Source organism: Balaenoptera musculus, chromosome 9, assembly GCF_009873245.2.
Source record: "Balaenoptera musculus isolate JJ_BM4_2016_0621 chromosome 9, mBalMus1.pri.v3, whole genome shotgun sequence".
Classification (NCBI taxonomy): Eukaryota; Metazoa; Chordata; class Mammalia; order Artiodactyla; family Balaenopteridae; genus Balaenoptera; species Balaenoptera musculus.
In genome coordinates this window covers 91629182-91644644 of record NC_045793.1, presented here as the reverse complement: position 1 = coordinate 91644644, position 15463 = coordinate 91629182, and the positions used below count along the sequence as shown (strand labels likewise).

The window sequence follows — 15463 nt, the reverse complement described above, 5'->3', positions numbered from 1 at the left end:
TACCTTACTGTGAAGCATGTGAACAACGTTAGCTATTAGTTATAAACTTGAGGCCCAGAACAAATGAGGTGACTTGCCCCAGGTCACAAGGCTAATTACTGGTAGATTTGGGACTGGCACCCAAGTCTTTTGGACTTCAGGATAATGCACTTCCCATTAGATAATGTATCTCTGATAGAGAACGAAGAGATGTTTTAGCAATTTTATCCTTCCTTAGCTGGTATTTCAAAACCTACATGAAGTATCTTGAAATAGAAGTCATCTTTGACATTCTGACCTGTGGTTAATCAGTTACGCTTTGGGCACTGACAGTATTTTTATCCAGCTTGCAGACTTTCTCCCCACTGTGTATTGGCTTTAGCCCAGTATATCTATGCACTTATGATCTAGGGCCACTGACTGGGCCACAGATTATGCAGAAGCAGGGAACCAGGACAGCATGGAACCAAAGGAGAGGAGAACAAAAAAAGGGAGAAGCTGTGGCAGATCAAAGAATCAGTAATCATGAAATAAATTTCCTTGCAAGTTAGTAACTGGTTCTGAAAACAATCCCAAAAGAAATGTTTTAAGGAAGGTGCTTTTTCTTAAGGACAAGACTAATTTAAGTACATTAATTATGGTGTATATGAGAAAATTCATAGTACCAAAACTACAAAAACACTTTCCATTTTCTTGGAGTTCAAGAATAAGAGGAAAAAAGCAGTGTTCTATTAGTAGTTACAACTCACTACTATAACATGATGGGCGTGGTAAATCAAGATAGGTACATGGTAAGTCTACAAATACAAGGCTGTGTGCTTTTGAGTTTAGCCACCATATATTAATAAAAGCCTTGAGGGTTTTGTTTTGTTTTTACCATTATGAAATGAGATCAAAGGATAGAAGATGAAGAAAATAATATTAAGGTACAAAATAAGGCTGATTGTGCTGCTGAAACACTCCAGTGACATGTATTGCTTGCTTCTGAATACAGAAATACCGACAGCTTGATTTCCCAGACCTATATTTATGACAAAGGGAAAGTTACATGACATCTATGGATCAATGCTTTTTCGAAACAGAACAAAGTAAAAATATAAACCAGTGCTTATTCTCTAAAAGTTTCCTTAAAAGATGCTGGTTATAATCTACCCAAAGAAACATTTTTGAATCCTGTTTTTGTAGTAAAAATAAGGTAGACATCATAAGTAAAACATGGGTTTCTGAATAGGTGACCATGACACTGTAGTATCAAAAAATTTTTTTTTGCAATGAGTTTTGACTTATTTCATAGGTTTTAGAAAGCTTTATATTGTACTATGTAACAGCTAACTCATTTAGCATTGATGAAAGGTGACGCTTATAGTTCTTTCTGTAAGAGGCTGGGCTTTAGAATTTAGGCTCACAATACTTTTTACATAAATATAATTTGATGTAATATATAATTGACTGTATACTTCATTAATTTATAATAGGGAAATAATCTTATTGCATTATACTAGGAATTCTTTCTTCAAGAAAATTTGCTTCACTTCTGAAGGTTCCACTGATTTTTTTTTTCTAAGAAGCAGAATTAGGAAAACTTATGGGGCTTAAAATGAACTGAAAACACTCAAGCTATGAGATCTGACTCCTAAATATTAAACCTAAGAAAAAAAATACCCAAAGTAATTTTGTATCTTCCATTTTGTATTTTTCCATCCGTTCTTCTTTTTACTTAACATGGAAAACATCAGTGTCTGATTTACGCTCTCCCTGAGTAGCCAGGGAAAGACAGCATAGGGTTCTCAAAGAAGAATTATCAGCAGCATAACCAAATTAGAGACTGAAAATATTATATGCAGTCATCAATCTGTATCAACTATTTTCGTCTGCTTCCTACATAATCATCATTTAAAGAAAACAACAATAACAACAAAAAAAACCACACCAAAAAAAAACAACAGGAATTCAACTGAAAGGGAAATGGAAACATAATAGAGACTTATTAAAACTTGCTTTAGGTTATAAAGTAAAATTAATGGTAATGAAGGAATTAAAATTCATATTCCCAGAATACTGTTTTCTCCTTGAATCATAGGAAGTAGGTCCAATGGCATTAATCTACTATGGAGGGAAACTGTGAGAACACACAAATTTAAAGATAATAAAATACTTCTGAAACAATCATTTTGTAGAATATTGTTATTTATGGTCATTTTCTGCTTATATATTATGAAAATGCTCTCTTTGATGCTGAAAAATAATAAACCACCCCTGGGGAATACCAACAACACTTACACCAGTTTTTAAGAAGAAAATTTAAATACCCGTTTTAGTCTTTCATTCTCTTCCATGAATTTTTTGGCAGCCTGGTTAGTATTTTCTGCTTGAACTTTAAGTACTCCTTTGTTTGACAGCTCTTTTGCCAGCTGAGTAATAAGGGTAACCAGACGTCTCAACACTCTAAGAAAATGAAAAAAATGTCAGAGTAGTGTGCAACTAATCACCAGGAACTGTGACTTTAAGTAATAATTACCCAGTGACTCCCCTTCAGGTGTGGGCGTGGTGGAGGGAGGTGATGTTTACGGAAGGAAGATATATTTTTAATTCAAGTCTTCCAGTCAAAACAAGCCTGTGTCTCATTTCTTTGGAATCTTCGTTAGAAGATTAGCATTTGGAATGCAGGTTCAGTGGTACTTATTAATTTACTTATTTTCTCTGTAGAGGCCTTTGGCCAGGACGAGCAGAAACAGAATTCCAGACAGTGTGGCAAGGCCAGTAAGAGTTTTTCCCCCTCAGCTCAAAATTTAAAGAGCATTTTGTGAGGCTGGCCAAACCTAAAAACTGCTCATTCACTTCTACTTATGGGTAACTTCCTTTGTTAGTAGTAGTAATCGTTATCTTCATTTATTCATTCAGCAGAACTGCTAAGTGTTAAACACTGTGCCAGGCACTGGGGACATAGCAGGAAACAAGACAGAGGCCCTGCTCTCAAAGAGTTTAGGTTCTACTTGGGAAGGCAAGAATTAAAACAGTATTTAATTACAACCACGAATGACACTTGAAAGAAAAGTATATACATTACACATTCTATGGGAGTGTACAACAGAAGACCTTCCTACTTTGGGGGAATGATGGTCAGAGGTCTCAGCTTTCCTGAGAAAGGGGCTAAAGTAGAAATCAGCCAGGGAGAGAGGGAAGGAAAGAGTATTCTGGCAGAAGGGAAAGCTGGTGGGAAGATCCTGAAGCAGAAAGGAGCTGGGTACACAATAGGAACTCAATAGATATTTGTTGCAAGAATGGATGAATGAATGAGCAGCGAAGGGCAGTGTGGGTGGAACGTGGTGTACACGTCAGAGCAGCAGGGGCCAGATCATGCAGGGCGTTATGGGCCTGTAGAACCTACAAGCCACGATTATTATTTGTTATTTGGATCTGTCATCTGAGTTCTTTCATAAAGATGTTAGTATGCTAAATAGTACAGAAAAAAAAATCTGTAGTATAGGTAGAAAAAATGAGAAAGAGAAACACAAATCATGTTTTTAAATTGTGCTTTTTAAAAAACTTACAGCCAGAAAAATAATGAAAATCCAGTAATGTAAAGATTTCTTTGAGACCTAAAAAGTTTCATTTGTGTATGTTCATAGGCAGAAGGTCTGCTGGCTGAGCTCCTTTCAATGGCATGAGTTGAGGAATATTTTCTTACTTCTCTCACAGCATCTATCAGAGAAAAAGAGGGAATGTTACTTTTGGCTTTTAAGAATATAAGGTTATTATTAAAACGGGAAGCAGTTTTAGCACAACTGACCTAACTTTTAGATAGTGGACTTTAGCTAGGGGCTCTCTTTTTGTCTTTCCTCTACAATACATGGGAGGGTACCATGCTCAAAATAGATGCTCTGTAAGTGGATACTGGTAAACTTTGAATGTTAACAGTATTTTGCTTTTTTATTATTCATCTAGGACTTGCCGTCACTGCACTGTCTAATCTCTAGCTACATGGCAAACTATTATCCTTTACTTTTTTTTTTTTTTTTGGCTGCGTTGGGTCTTCGTTGCTGTGCATGGGCTCTCTCTAGTTGCAGCGAGGGCTACTCTTTGTTGCGGTGCATGGGCTTCTCATTGCGGTGGCTTCTCTTGTTGCGGAGCACGGGCTCTAGGCGGTGGGCTTCAGTAGTTGTGGCACGCAGGCTCAGCAGTTGTGGCTCACGGGCTTAGTTGCTCCGCAGCATGTAGGATCTTCCCGGGCCAGGGCTCAAACCCATGTCCCCTGCACTGACAGGTGGATTCTTAACCACTGTGCCACCAGGGAAGTCCACTTTGTTAGTTTTTATGACTGAAAAATATTCCATTGTACAGATACACCACATTTGGTTTATCCATTCATGAGATGATGGACATTTGGATTTTCTCCACTTTTTGGCTATTAAGAATAATGCTGCCATGAATATTCATGTACAAGTTCTTGTACTGACATAAGTTTTCATTTCTCTTGGTATATACCTAGGAGTGGAATTGCTGGATCATATGGTAACTCTATGTTTAACTTTTTGAGGAACTGCCAAACTGTTTTCCAAAGCAGCTGTACCAGTTTACATTCCAACAAGCAGAGTATGATGGTTCCAATTTCTCCACATCTTCATCAACACTTATTATTTTCTGTCTTTTTGATTATAATCATCCTAGTGGGTATGAAGTGCTATTTCATTGCAATGATAGTGAGTTTTCCAATTGATATTTTTATTTTCCATTTTCTTTAATTCCTTCCAGCAATGTTTCTGTAGCTTTCAGTGTTGAGATCTTGTACATCTTTTTATAAAGTTCTTTTGTAAGGTTTTTAGGTTTCTTGGTATATTTATAAAAGGAATTTTCAAAAATTTCATTTTTGAATTATTGATTATAGCATAGAAATACACTTGATTTCTGTATATTGACCTTGTATTTTGTGATGCCACTATATTTCTTTGACACAGTAACTTTCTCGTAGATACTTTAGGATTTTCTAAATAAACAATCATGTCATCTGCAAATGACTGTTTTACTTTTTAATTTGAAATCTTTATGCTTTCTAGTTTTTTTTGACTTATTATTATCCTGGTTAGAAAATCTATTACTTAATTGAATAAAAATAGTGAAAGTGAATATCCTTGCTTTGTTCCCCATCTTATGGGGCTAACTTTCAACATCTGACTAAGGATGATGCTAGCTCTAGGTTTTTGCAGATGTTCTTCATCAGAATGATGAAGTTTCCTTCTATTCCTAATTTGCTAATTAAAAAAAAAATTCGATGTTTGTATATATTGTAAAATACCACAAGTCTAGTTAACATCCATCATCATACATAGTTACAGAATTTTTTTTCTTGTCTCTTAGCAATTTTCAAATATGCAATATAGTATTACTAACTATAGTCACCATGCTGTACATTACATCTCCATGACTCATTTATTTTATAACTGGAAGCTTGTATCTTTTGACTCCCTTTACCCATTTTGCCCACCACCCACCCCTGGCAACCACCAATCTGTTCTCTGCATCTATGAGCTTGATTTTATTTTTTAAAAGATTCCACATATGAGTGAGTTCATACAGTATTTGTCTTTCTCTGTCCGAATTATTTCACTTAGCATAATGCCCCAAGGTCCATGCATGTTGACACAACTGGCAAGATTTCATTCTTTTTCATGGCTTAGGCATTTCTCAGATTGCCTCAATATAGTAAGAGCATGCCAATCACTACAAAACAAGTGAAAATAAAACAAACATAACTCATAAAAATAATTCATAATACTGTGAAGATCATAACTCATTGGCAATTAAACAGGAATAATACTCCTGGATCCATTATGCAGAAATGCTAAAGATTAAGCACTATCAAAGAATAAATGTAAATAGTCATATAAACCCATTTGTAGAATGAATTGCTTGCATAATAATGAAGAGAACATGTCTGAAGAGTGGGATGGGGGCAACAATAAGGGGAGGGTGTGACAAAGTCAATTTTCTATAAGGCACATGAAGATAGTCTTTTTTTGGATCACTTGTGGAAGCTTTCAAATTCCCAAGATGCATTTGTGTTGACACTAAACATATTCTCCTGGGTTTCCTACTTCCTTTCTGCCTATTCCAACATGCTAAAACACACAAAGATGCACACACACTTTTCAGTTAGTATTGGCTCTAGGAATATTAACTTTGTAATAATTACCTTATTAGACCAACAAGAAAAAAAAATTCCAAAATAAAAGATGAATTCAAACCTACTGGGTTTACATTACTTACACCAGTGTTGTTCTAGTGGACGAGAACACTGGACTATGTACTTTACATATGTAACTGCATTTTATCCTTCCGACACTTCAGTGAAGTAGGTGTTATCCCCCTGTTCTGAGACGAAAACACTGAGGCTTCACGGATAAGTCCCTATCTGCCTGTCTTTACCATCCATGGTTAAAGCTCCTGCATTAACCATCCATGATGTTCCTATTCTCTGGGAATTAATTACTCCCTCTGCCCACAGATGTAGGCTCCAGCCAGCAGTCATGATTCTGCTCTGTGACTCTGCCCCTGGCCATAGCTTCTCAGATGAGGATTGGATACCTGGTGCTAGCTGATCAGATTTTTTCCCTTAGAATTGGAATTGGGATTCAGAAATGGCTAGTTAGGGATTTCCCTGGCGGTCCAGTGGTTAAGACTCTGCACTTCCAATGCAGGGGGCGTGGGTTCCATCTCTGGTAGGGGAACTAAGGTCCCACATGCCTTGCTGTGCAGCACGGACCAAAAAAAAAAAAAAAAAAAGAAATGGCTAATTAATCCTTGCATATCGCTGGATTGACAAAACTTGGCAGTTGTGTGGTACCTATTTTCTGCCGTGGGAATAGAGTATCAGAGTCCGTAGAGGTGTGAAGTAGACCCAGTGAGAAATGCAGGGACACGAAAAGGACACTTCAGTTCCTAGGAGTTTGGCTTCCTTCCTTCCCTGGGCTGCTGTGGAACAACCCCATGTTTTACTTTAAATTCCCCTTTCTTCCTCAAGTGAGCTGAAGTTCATTTCTGATCTATGTAACCAAAAGAAGCTTGGCTAAAGTTCCCCTTCCTTATATGGATATGTGGCAGTTTTCAGTAGAAATTCTTGTGATAATTTTAGAGTTGGAAGGTCACAATACACTTCTAGAGCTAGCAAGAGCTGCAGGGATTATTTCCTCTCTCCCTTTATTTTGCAAATGGATAAACCAAACTCAGAAAGATGAAATGCCATTCCAAAGGTCATTTAGTTAGCTGGTGGCAAGTTGGTACCTGTTTTCCTTATTGCTTTTTACTCGCTTGGTGTTATTTCTTCTATGGCTGGAGATTCAATCAGTAACATTAATAACTTACCATGAGACAAATACATTTTGAAATGAGGCAAAAACCCATTCATACCCTGATACAATTACCTACTCATACCTTCTCACACCAGTTAATCCTGGTTTATAAAGAGGATTCCACCCCAGAGGTTGGTAATATGGAATGTGAGAAACATTTTCTCATAAGACAGTGGCATACGTGGTGGTTATGGCCCCTGTAAAACCTACTTAACCCACAACACAACTCTGAGGGAATTCTGAGGGAAAACACACTCTGCAATGGGTATCAAAAACTTAAGTGCCAAGAAGTAGCTGGGTGATCTCAGACAAGTTACTTAATCTCTCTGAGCTCAGCTACTCCTTCTAAAAAACATGGTAACTATTTCGATTCATGGAATTTGCAGTTCGATAAGAACCTTAAAGGTCTACTTTTAGAGAAAAGTCTTGTCTGGACGTCACAATACCTCCGCCAGCACCTGGGCAAATATAAAGGAGGTCAACCACCAAGGGACATGATCTGCACCCATGGCAAGAAGCTGAATCACCCTGGCATCAAGAGACAGATATTCTGCTCATCAGTGTTTCTACTGAAAGACCTACAATCAAAAGGGGAAATGATGGAATAATCTGCACGTTTTTGAGATATTGAAACCCCAACCAAGTGGAAGAAGTTAACTGTATGCTGCCCACAAGCACGTAGACCCCAGACCGGTTGGAACCAGAACGTTGATAATGCTGACTCCCGATTACCTCACCACCAACCAGTCAGAAGAATGTCCATGAGGGGATCATGCCCTCTTTGAACCATTACTATAAAACTCCTCACTACCCCCTCCAGGTCAGGACACACAGTTATGAGGGCATTAGCTCACTGTGGCCCTCTTTGCCTGGCAAAGCAATAAAGCTATTCTTTTCCACTTCAAAAAAAAAAGTCTACTTATGATTTCTAATTTCTAAGGTACTTGTTATCATGAAAATTTCAAACATGTTGAAAAACTAGTACAATAAACATCCATATTCCACTATCTAGATTCAACAATTAACATTTTGTCACATTTGCTTTACTTGTTTTTTTTAAACCATTTGAAAGTAAGTTGTAACTATCATGACACTTCTAAATATTTCAGCATGCAACTCTTAAGCATTAGGACATACTCCTATGTTACAGGTGTTGGTAAAACTTTTTCTCTAAAGGCAAACAGTGAATGTTTTAGGCCACACCGTTTCTGTTTCAACTACTCCACTCTGCAGTTGTTCATGCATAGACAGTACATAAACAAATGGGCATGGTTATATTCTAATAAAACTTTATTTACAAAAATAGGCATTTGGTCTGCAGGCTATAGGTTGCTGACTTCTGCTTTGTAATAATAACATTGTTATCACAACTAAAGTTAACAGAAATTCCCTAAGATTATCTAACAACCAGTCCATGTTCAAATTTTTGCAGTAGTCCCCAAATATCTGTGCTGTAGTTGTTTTTCAACTAGGATCCAATCAAGATTCACAGCCTGCATCTAAAACTCTTTTTGAGGTCCTAGTGATTCTATTCCTCTGTTTGCCTCCCTAAGAGCTAAGCCCCTGGGTGCCTAGGACACCAAAATAACAAATAACTGTATAACTGGTAACTCTGAAAACTAGGCTATGCATCATTGCATTGAAATCTTAAAACAACAGAAAAGAGACTAAGAAGTACTGCACTCTGCTGCAATTTATGCTTGTGCGTATATAACGGTAATATCTATCAACTATTTATCAATATATCAATTACCTACTCCATACACTATCAATATACTATGTAATACAAATTCAACTGTATACTAATGGCAACACCAACTTAATTAATTAAAAGTCAATGAATACGTTAATAATAATATAAAAACTAGAGTTAAGCTTAGTCAAAGGAGGAATCTAATACTTACCTAGAAACAGAACAATCAATAGGACTATAATAGTAAGGAAAGCCTTGTTCCAGAAAGTTGCAATTTTACCCCAGACGCTAAATGAAAAAATCTTCTGCCATCTGTAAAGCAATATAATTACATCAGGTGTAAAAAATCAAAGGGACATTTTGAGATACTTTCTAAACACTGAATTAACATTTTGGTAATTGTGCAGCGAGTGAAAATAATTACAGAAATTTAATTTTTTATGTCATACCAGAGAATTACCAATTCTTATCAATAAGAATGTCTCATGAAATAAAGAACAACTTCTTTCAAATTTAATAATAATCTGACATTTGATTATCTTCTGTCTGGTGGCTTAAATATTCGAAAGTAAAAATAACTTTTAAAGTAAATATACATGATCAAAACCTTAAGAAGGAATTCTTATAGTAAAATGTTAAATTGCTGATAGAAGTTATCACTTTATATCATTTCCCTAATCAGGATAGTAACTCAGAAATAACAAAGATCTATTGTTCTAACAATTAACAACATTTCAGGAGTAAGAGGTCCGACTCTGCACTATTTATTTTTATAATGAAAAAAAATACATGCACTTTCAACATCTACTCCAAGTAAAAAAGTTTCTCTACTTTTACCATAAGGAAATTTAAAAAATCATTGAGGTATTACACATATAAAGAGCAAAAATCTTAAATATGTAGCGTGAAAGGGAATTCCCTGGCGGTCCAGTGGTTAGGACTCTGAGCTTTCACTGCCGAGGGCCCGGGGTTCAATCCCTGGTTGGGGAACTAAGATCCCACAAGCAGCGCAGCGTGGCCAAAAAAATTAAAAAAAATAAATTTATATATGTGTATATATATTTAATATATATATAGCTTGATGGACTTTTATGTGTGTATATACCCATGTAATTACCACCCAGATCAATATTTGAACATAGAGAAAGTGAAATTAAAAAAAAAATGAAATAGTCTAGATGGAATGAACAGTATAAGCAAAGACACAGAGGTAAGAAAGCATGGATTATAAATGTCAGAGTGACAAAGTAATCCATCACACAATTGAAAGGGTAACAAACTTTGCACAAGGGCATTTTAAATGAGTAACACATTAACTGAGTCCAAAGGAGACATATAAAGGTAATAAGCACTTAAGTAAATTTCAAATTCTTACAACTTAAAAAAAAAGGTCTTACTTTATTATGTTTTGAAAACAACTCAAATAACCTTAAGTTTGGGGCAGACAGAGATTGATACCAATGCAGTTTCTTTTGCCTCTATGCTTCCATCCAAGGATGCTATTCAAATTTTACATTACAAAGATTTGTATTTTAAGAAAGAGAACATAAGTGGCAATACCTTGATCTAGGTCCAAATGTAAATTCACATTTCAAGTAAATTGAGAGTATAAAAGGGAACACAAAAGAGACCCCCTACAGGGAACAATGAGCAGTTTATAATAAGGCTCCATTCAAGGAAAAGCTAATAATAGCTACTACATAGAGTCCTTACCATACTTCCCTTCTAAGCACTTGTACATGTTTTAGCTCATTTAATCACCACAACCACCATATGAGGTGGATACTAGTATTACCTCCATTTTACAGATGAGGAAACTGGCCAGAGATGGTAAATAACTTGCCCAAGGGCACACAGTAACTTGCAGAGTTGGGATATAAACTCAGGCAGTCTGATCTCTGAGATGTGTCTTTAACCAGTGGGTATGTGAGAAAAAAGTAGACAGCCAAATTAAATGAAGACTGAAGACTTTTCCTTGAAGAGTATGGTGATTACACGTATGAAAGGTAAAAAAAGATGTGGATACACACGTTAAGGACATATTGTAAATTATCTGTGTGCATATATACCATATTTTTCTTATGTATATTTGAAAAATGAGGATATATTTATATAATGTATGTACATATACACAAATCTAACAAATAGATACTTGATCAGGATAGGAAAAAATTATATTTGGCAGGAAAAAAATCCATAATTTATGCACGATTTTGATGGAGAAAAGATCAACTGACAAAAATTTTTTTTGCAAATTCTTAAGCCTTATTTATAAGTCAGATGTTTATAAATTACATCTTTCTCTTGAATATAGGATTCTACTGTTGCAAGTATTACCAAAAAGCTTAACAGGATATTAGTAAGGATTTGAAACAAAATCAACAGGATAAGAGGTAGGGAGATGGAACAGAAAAAGCACTAGACTGAAAGGCAGATTCTAGTCCAGAATTTGCCACAGATCAGCTAGATGACCTCAGTCAGGCCACTTTCCCATAGAATGAATGGGTTGAATAAAATCATCTCAAAGGCCCCTTCCTACATAACAATTCAATTTTTCCTTTTGTAAGAAAGAAAACAGTGATGGTACAGCTGATAGACAAAAACAGAAGTGAGTAGAAATCCAGGTAGGTAAGAAGCAAGCTAAAAGTTGTGGAAGACTACTGGACCCTGAGTCAAGATAAAAACTTTCTTAAGTCTCTTCCAGTAGAGGAATCTTACTAAATTTCAGTGGGTTATCTCTAGGATCTCATTTATTTTCTTTTATGTGAACAAAGGTCTTGCAACATTTTTATACAGGTGTATTTTATCATTCACACTATCCAGTCCTGAGGTAAAACTGAACTCCTAATAAGTGGGTTATTACAGGGGTAAAGTGAGCCAAGGCTTCGATTGAAATAGTACTGAAAGACCTTCGAAGGTCCTTTACTAAGGAACTAATGCTAATGTATGGTTCCGATACTTTTCATATTTAGTACGTTTAATATATATTAATTCTGTGTGGGGATAAAGTAGTAAAATTGCCATTAAACGAACACTAATGAATTATGTAAGGCCAAAACTAAGAATCATTTATTGGCTTAAGTTTCCAAATGGTCATTCCACTGCCCCACTGAAACATTTCTGCATCATGCTGTGCTGTAAACAGCATTTATGCGTTTACTTTTATTTAAGTTCACTGCTGTAATTCAGGGCAATAAAACGAAGGTAAAAGCTAACAGACAGGTGACAAAAGTACAACCACTGCTTTATTACATCTGCAATCAAAAGAACCGAAAAGACGAGGCCCTTCCTACAGAAGGGAGGGGGAAAAGTTATTCGTACATATAATAAAAAGTTTTATGTAATGTGATATTTTAATATGGTCATCATATATTACTTAATTGGTTTGTGAGTTTATTTCTAAACAGCGCCTTTTATATAAACAGCATTGAAACCTTTTTAATCTTACGAAAACTTTTTCCGTTAACACACTAAACCGTCTAAAGAGCTCATCATATATTTATTATTGTAACGCTTGGGAGGTTTCCTACCTCTGAGGAGGAATAAAAGGTAGACAGAAGATTAAAATGAGTCCTATTTCAGCGTAAAGAAAAGTTGCAACTGCCGCCCATTGAAGTGTCATTTTTTTTCTTCACACCTAAATAAAGAGACACTTATTTTACTCTACCGCCTTTCCAAGAAAATTCAGTTTAAGGAAAGGCCCCGGGGGCGCGAGGTTGCCGGCCAGGAGGTTTACGGGATCCGACTTTCCCCTCAACGGGAGGCGCCTGGCAGTGACCCGGGCCGGGGAGTTGGGGGAGGGGAGGGAGCGGGTCGAGGCGGGAGGGGAGGGAGCGGGTCGAGGGTGGGCCCGGAGGCCGGCATCTGCACCTCCCCAGCGAGCCGTGCGGAACCGGCCAGGCGGCCTGGGCGGCACCGCGGACGTGCTTTCCGTCCAGCTTCGCGGCGTCAGCAGCCTAACGCCAGCCTCTGCTAACGCCCGCGCCCGGGGGGCCCTCCCGCCCAGCGAACACGCCGGGGGGGGCAGAGCCCACCTCGCGGTCCCACCGCGGCGAGAGCGGCGCGACCCCGCGCTCCACGCCGCCTCGGGGCCCGCGGCCCCCAGCCGTCCCGCCCGGCCTTACCCTGGCTGAGGCCGCCTGGCTCCCCGCGCTGCTCCGCGGCCGCCGACGCGTGGGACGTCACACGCCGCGGCGGGCTGAGGGGAGCGCGCCCCGCCCCCACCCGCAGCCCCGCAGGCTCCATCTCCCAATTCCGGTCTCGGGTGCCGGTCCCCCGCGACGTGCCAGACGTGCGAACAGATGATTAGCAATAATTGTTTTCTAATTGGTGGTGGATTAGAGGGTCCGATCCAGTGCTTGGGGCTCCCAAGTGCGACTTCTGGGGAGCCGACTTAACATTTCTAATAAAGTGTGGCTTGCGTGGGCGGGGTGAGCTTAACCGACGTTCTGAAAGGGCTTGCTGGGGTCCGGCGAGAAGGAGTGGCGCCGGGGCGGGAGGGTTAGATAGGGTGCTGCACACTCAGTGAACGTGGTTAAAACACTCCTTTCCTGGTTTGTATTCTACCGTAGACACAGTTTCGTTGTCCGGAACAAGCTGGTTGTGCCGCATTTTGTTCGGAGAATGTAGGAGGATAGGTAGCGTCCAACATACACTTCGTGTGAGGTTTTCTACTCTTGTCCATGGGCTGGGAAGAGGCAGTACACTTTCGGGTGATGTTTGGGGACTGACTGGAAAGGAGAACAACGTGGGTATGGGTATATTCTTTCAATTACTATTTTTCAGGTTTTCAAATTGCGTGAAAACACTCAAATTTTTAAAGCTTTTCCCCCTAATACTAACAACATATCAGGAATGCACATAAAAGTATTCTCCTCCTGGAGACGATTATTTTGGGAAGATTAAACAAATGGTGAAAACAAGAGGTGGTTATTGAATATAAAAACACATTTAAGGGACTTCTCTGGTGGCGTAGTGGTTAAGAATCTGCCTGCCAATGCAGGGGACACAGGTTCGAGCCCTGGTCCGGGAAGATCCCACATGCCGCGGAGCAACTAAGCCCGTGCGCCACAACTACTGAGCCTGCGCTCTAGAGCCTGCGAGCCACAACTACTTGAAGCCCACGCGCCGCAACTACTGAAGCCAGCCCGCCTAGAGCCCGTGCTCCACAACAAGAGAAGCCACCGCAATGAGAAGCCCGTGCACCGAAACGAAGAGTAGCACCCCTCTCGCCGCAACTAGAGAAAGCCCCCGCGCAGCAACGAAAAACCAACGCAGCCAAAAGTAAATAAATAAATTTATAAAAACAAAAGAAACCACATTTAAATCAGTGCTTTCTCTTATCACAATTATACTTGATTACATAGAAAAGAAAAAAGACAACATAAATTAACCATAGGGAACTTAAAAAAAAAATCAGAGGCGTTTAGAACTCCTTGCCTTTCTACACTGGTTCCTTGAACGGCTGTGCACCTTACTTTAATTATGCTGCTGTCCTCAGAACACTGGTGTAACACTCAGAGTTTACAAACATAAAGATAAGTTTTGACTATAGCTCCCTATTTGCTAATATACTACTCATATTTAATGAAAAAGCCAGTTATCTTTAAAGATCTGTTAATTGAAAAATGAAAGCACAGAATGTGCCTTAAAAAAAAAAAAAAGGCAACATAGTGCTTATGTTAAAACGTATTCAATATTCCCAAACCCTTGAATTAAGCAGTTTTAGATAATTGTCTCCTTGTAACAGTTTTTATGTTGGTAATATAGACCAATATCTTAATTACGGAACTGTTTTAACCTGAGATATATATATATTTTTTTTTGGCTGCGTTGGGTCTTAGTTGCTCTGTGCGGGCCTTCTCTAGTTGCAGTGAGCGGGGGCTACTCTTCGTGTGGTGCACGTGCTTCTCGTTGCGGTGGCTTCTCTTGTTGCAGAGCACGGGCTCTAGGCCAGCAGGCTTCAGTAGTTGCAGCGTGTGGTCTCAGTAGTTGGGGCACGCGGGCTCTAGAGCACAGGCTCAGTAGTTGTGGTACGTGGGCTTAGTTATTCCACGGCATGTGGGATCTTCCTGGACCAGGGCTCGAACCCACGTCCCCTGCGTTGGCGGGAAGATTCTTAACCACTGTGCCACCAGGGAAGTCCCTGAGATAATTCTTGCAGTGGCATATTCACCACCAACAAAATTCTGTTAGTGACATCCTCAAACCATGGAACTTTATTTTTTAAAATTTTTTTAGTTTTTTTGGCTGTGCCACGCAGCTTCCAGGGGTCCTAGTTCCCCCACCAGGAATTGAACCTGCGCCCTTGGCAGTGAAAGCAGGGAGTCCTAAGCACTGGACCGCTAGGGAATTCCCTAAACCATGGAACTTTAAAGTTAAAATTATCATCAACTGCTGGGAAGCATAAAAATAACATTACTATTAACAGGGTATGAAAATTAGG

The 15463-nt window shown here is 38.8% G+C and overlaps 1 protein-coding gene across 3 annotated transcripts in view; it reads right to left on the bottom strand.

Moving 5' to 3' along the window:
• The window catches only part of BCAP29 (B cell receptor associated protein 29), a 40243-nt gene extending 27033 nt beyond the window's left edge, over nucleotides 1–13210 (bottom strand). Inside the window, exons 1-5 of one of the 3 annotated variants that reach the window (XM_036863000.1) lie at nucleotides 13143–13210; nucleotides 12549–12655; nucleotides 9230–9330; nucleotides 3531–3681; nucleotides 2289–2424 (exon numbers count right to left, since the gene is read on the bottom strand). In XM_036863000.1, the coding sequence (XP_036718895.1) occupies nucleotides 2289–2424; nucleotides 3531–3681; nucleotides 9230–9330; nucleotides 12549–12640 (480 nt within the window). In that variant the 5' untranslated portion in view covers nucleotides 12641–12655; nucleotides 13143–13210. Of the gene's footprint in view, nucleotides 1–2288; nucleotides 2425–3530; nucleotides 3682–9229; nucleotides 9331–12548; nucleotides 12656–13052 lie in introns of all 3 variants that reach the window. The other 2 variants (XM_036862998.1, XM_036862999.1) reach the window with 2 other exon arrangements.
• Between the last annotated feature and the right edge of the window lie 2253 nt (nucleotides 13211–15463).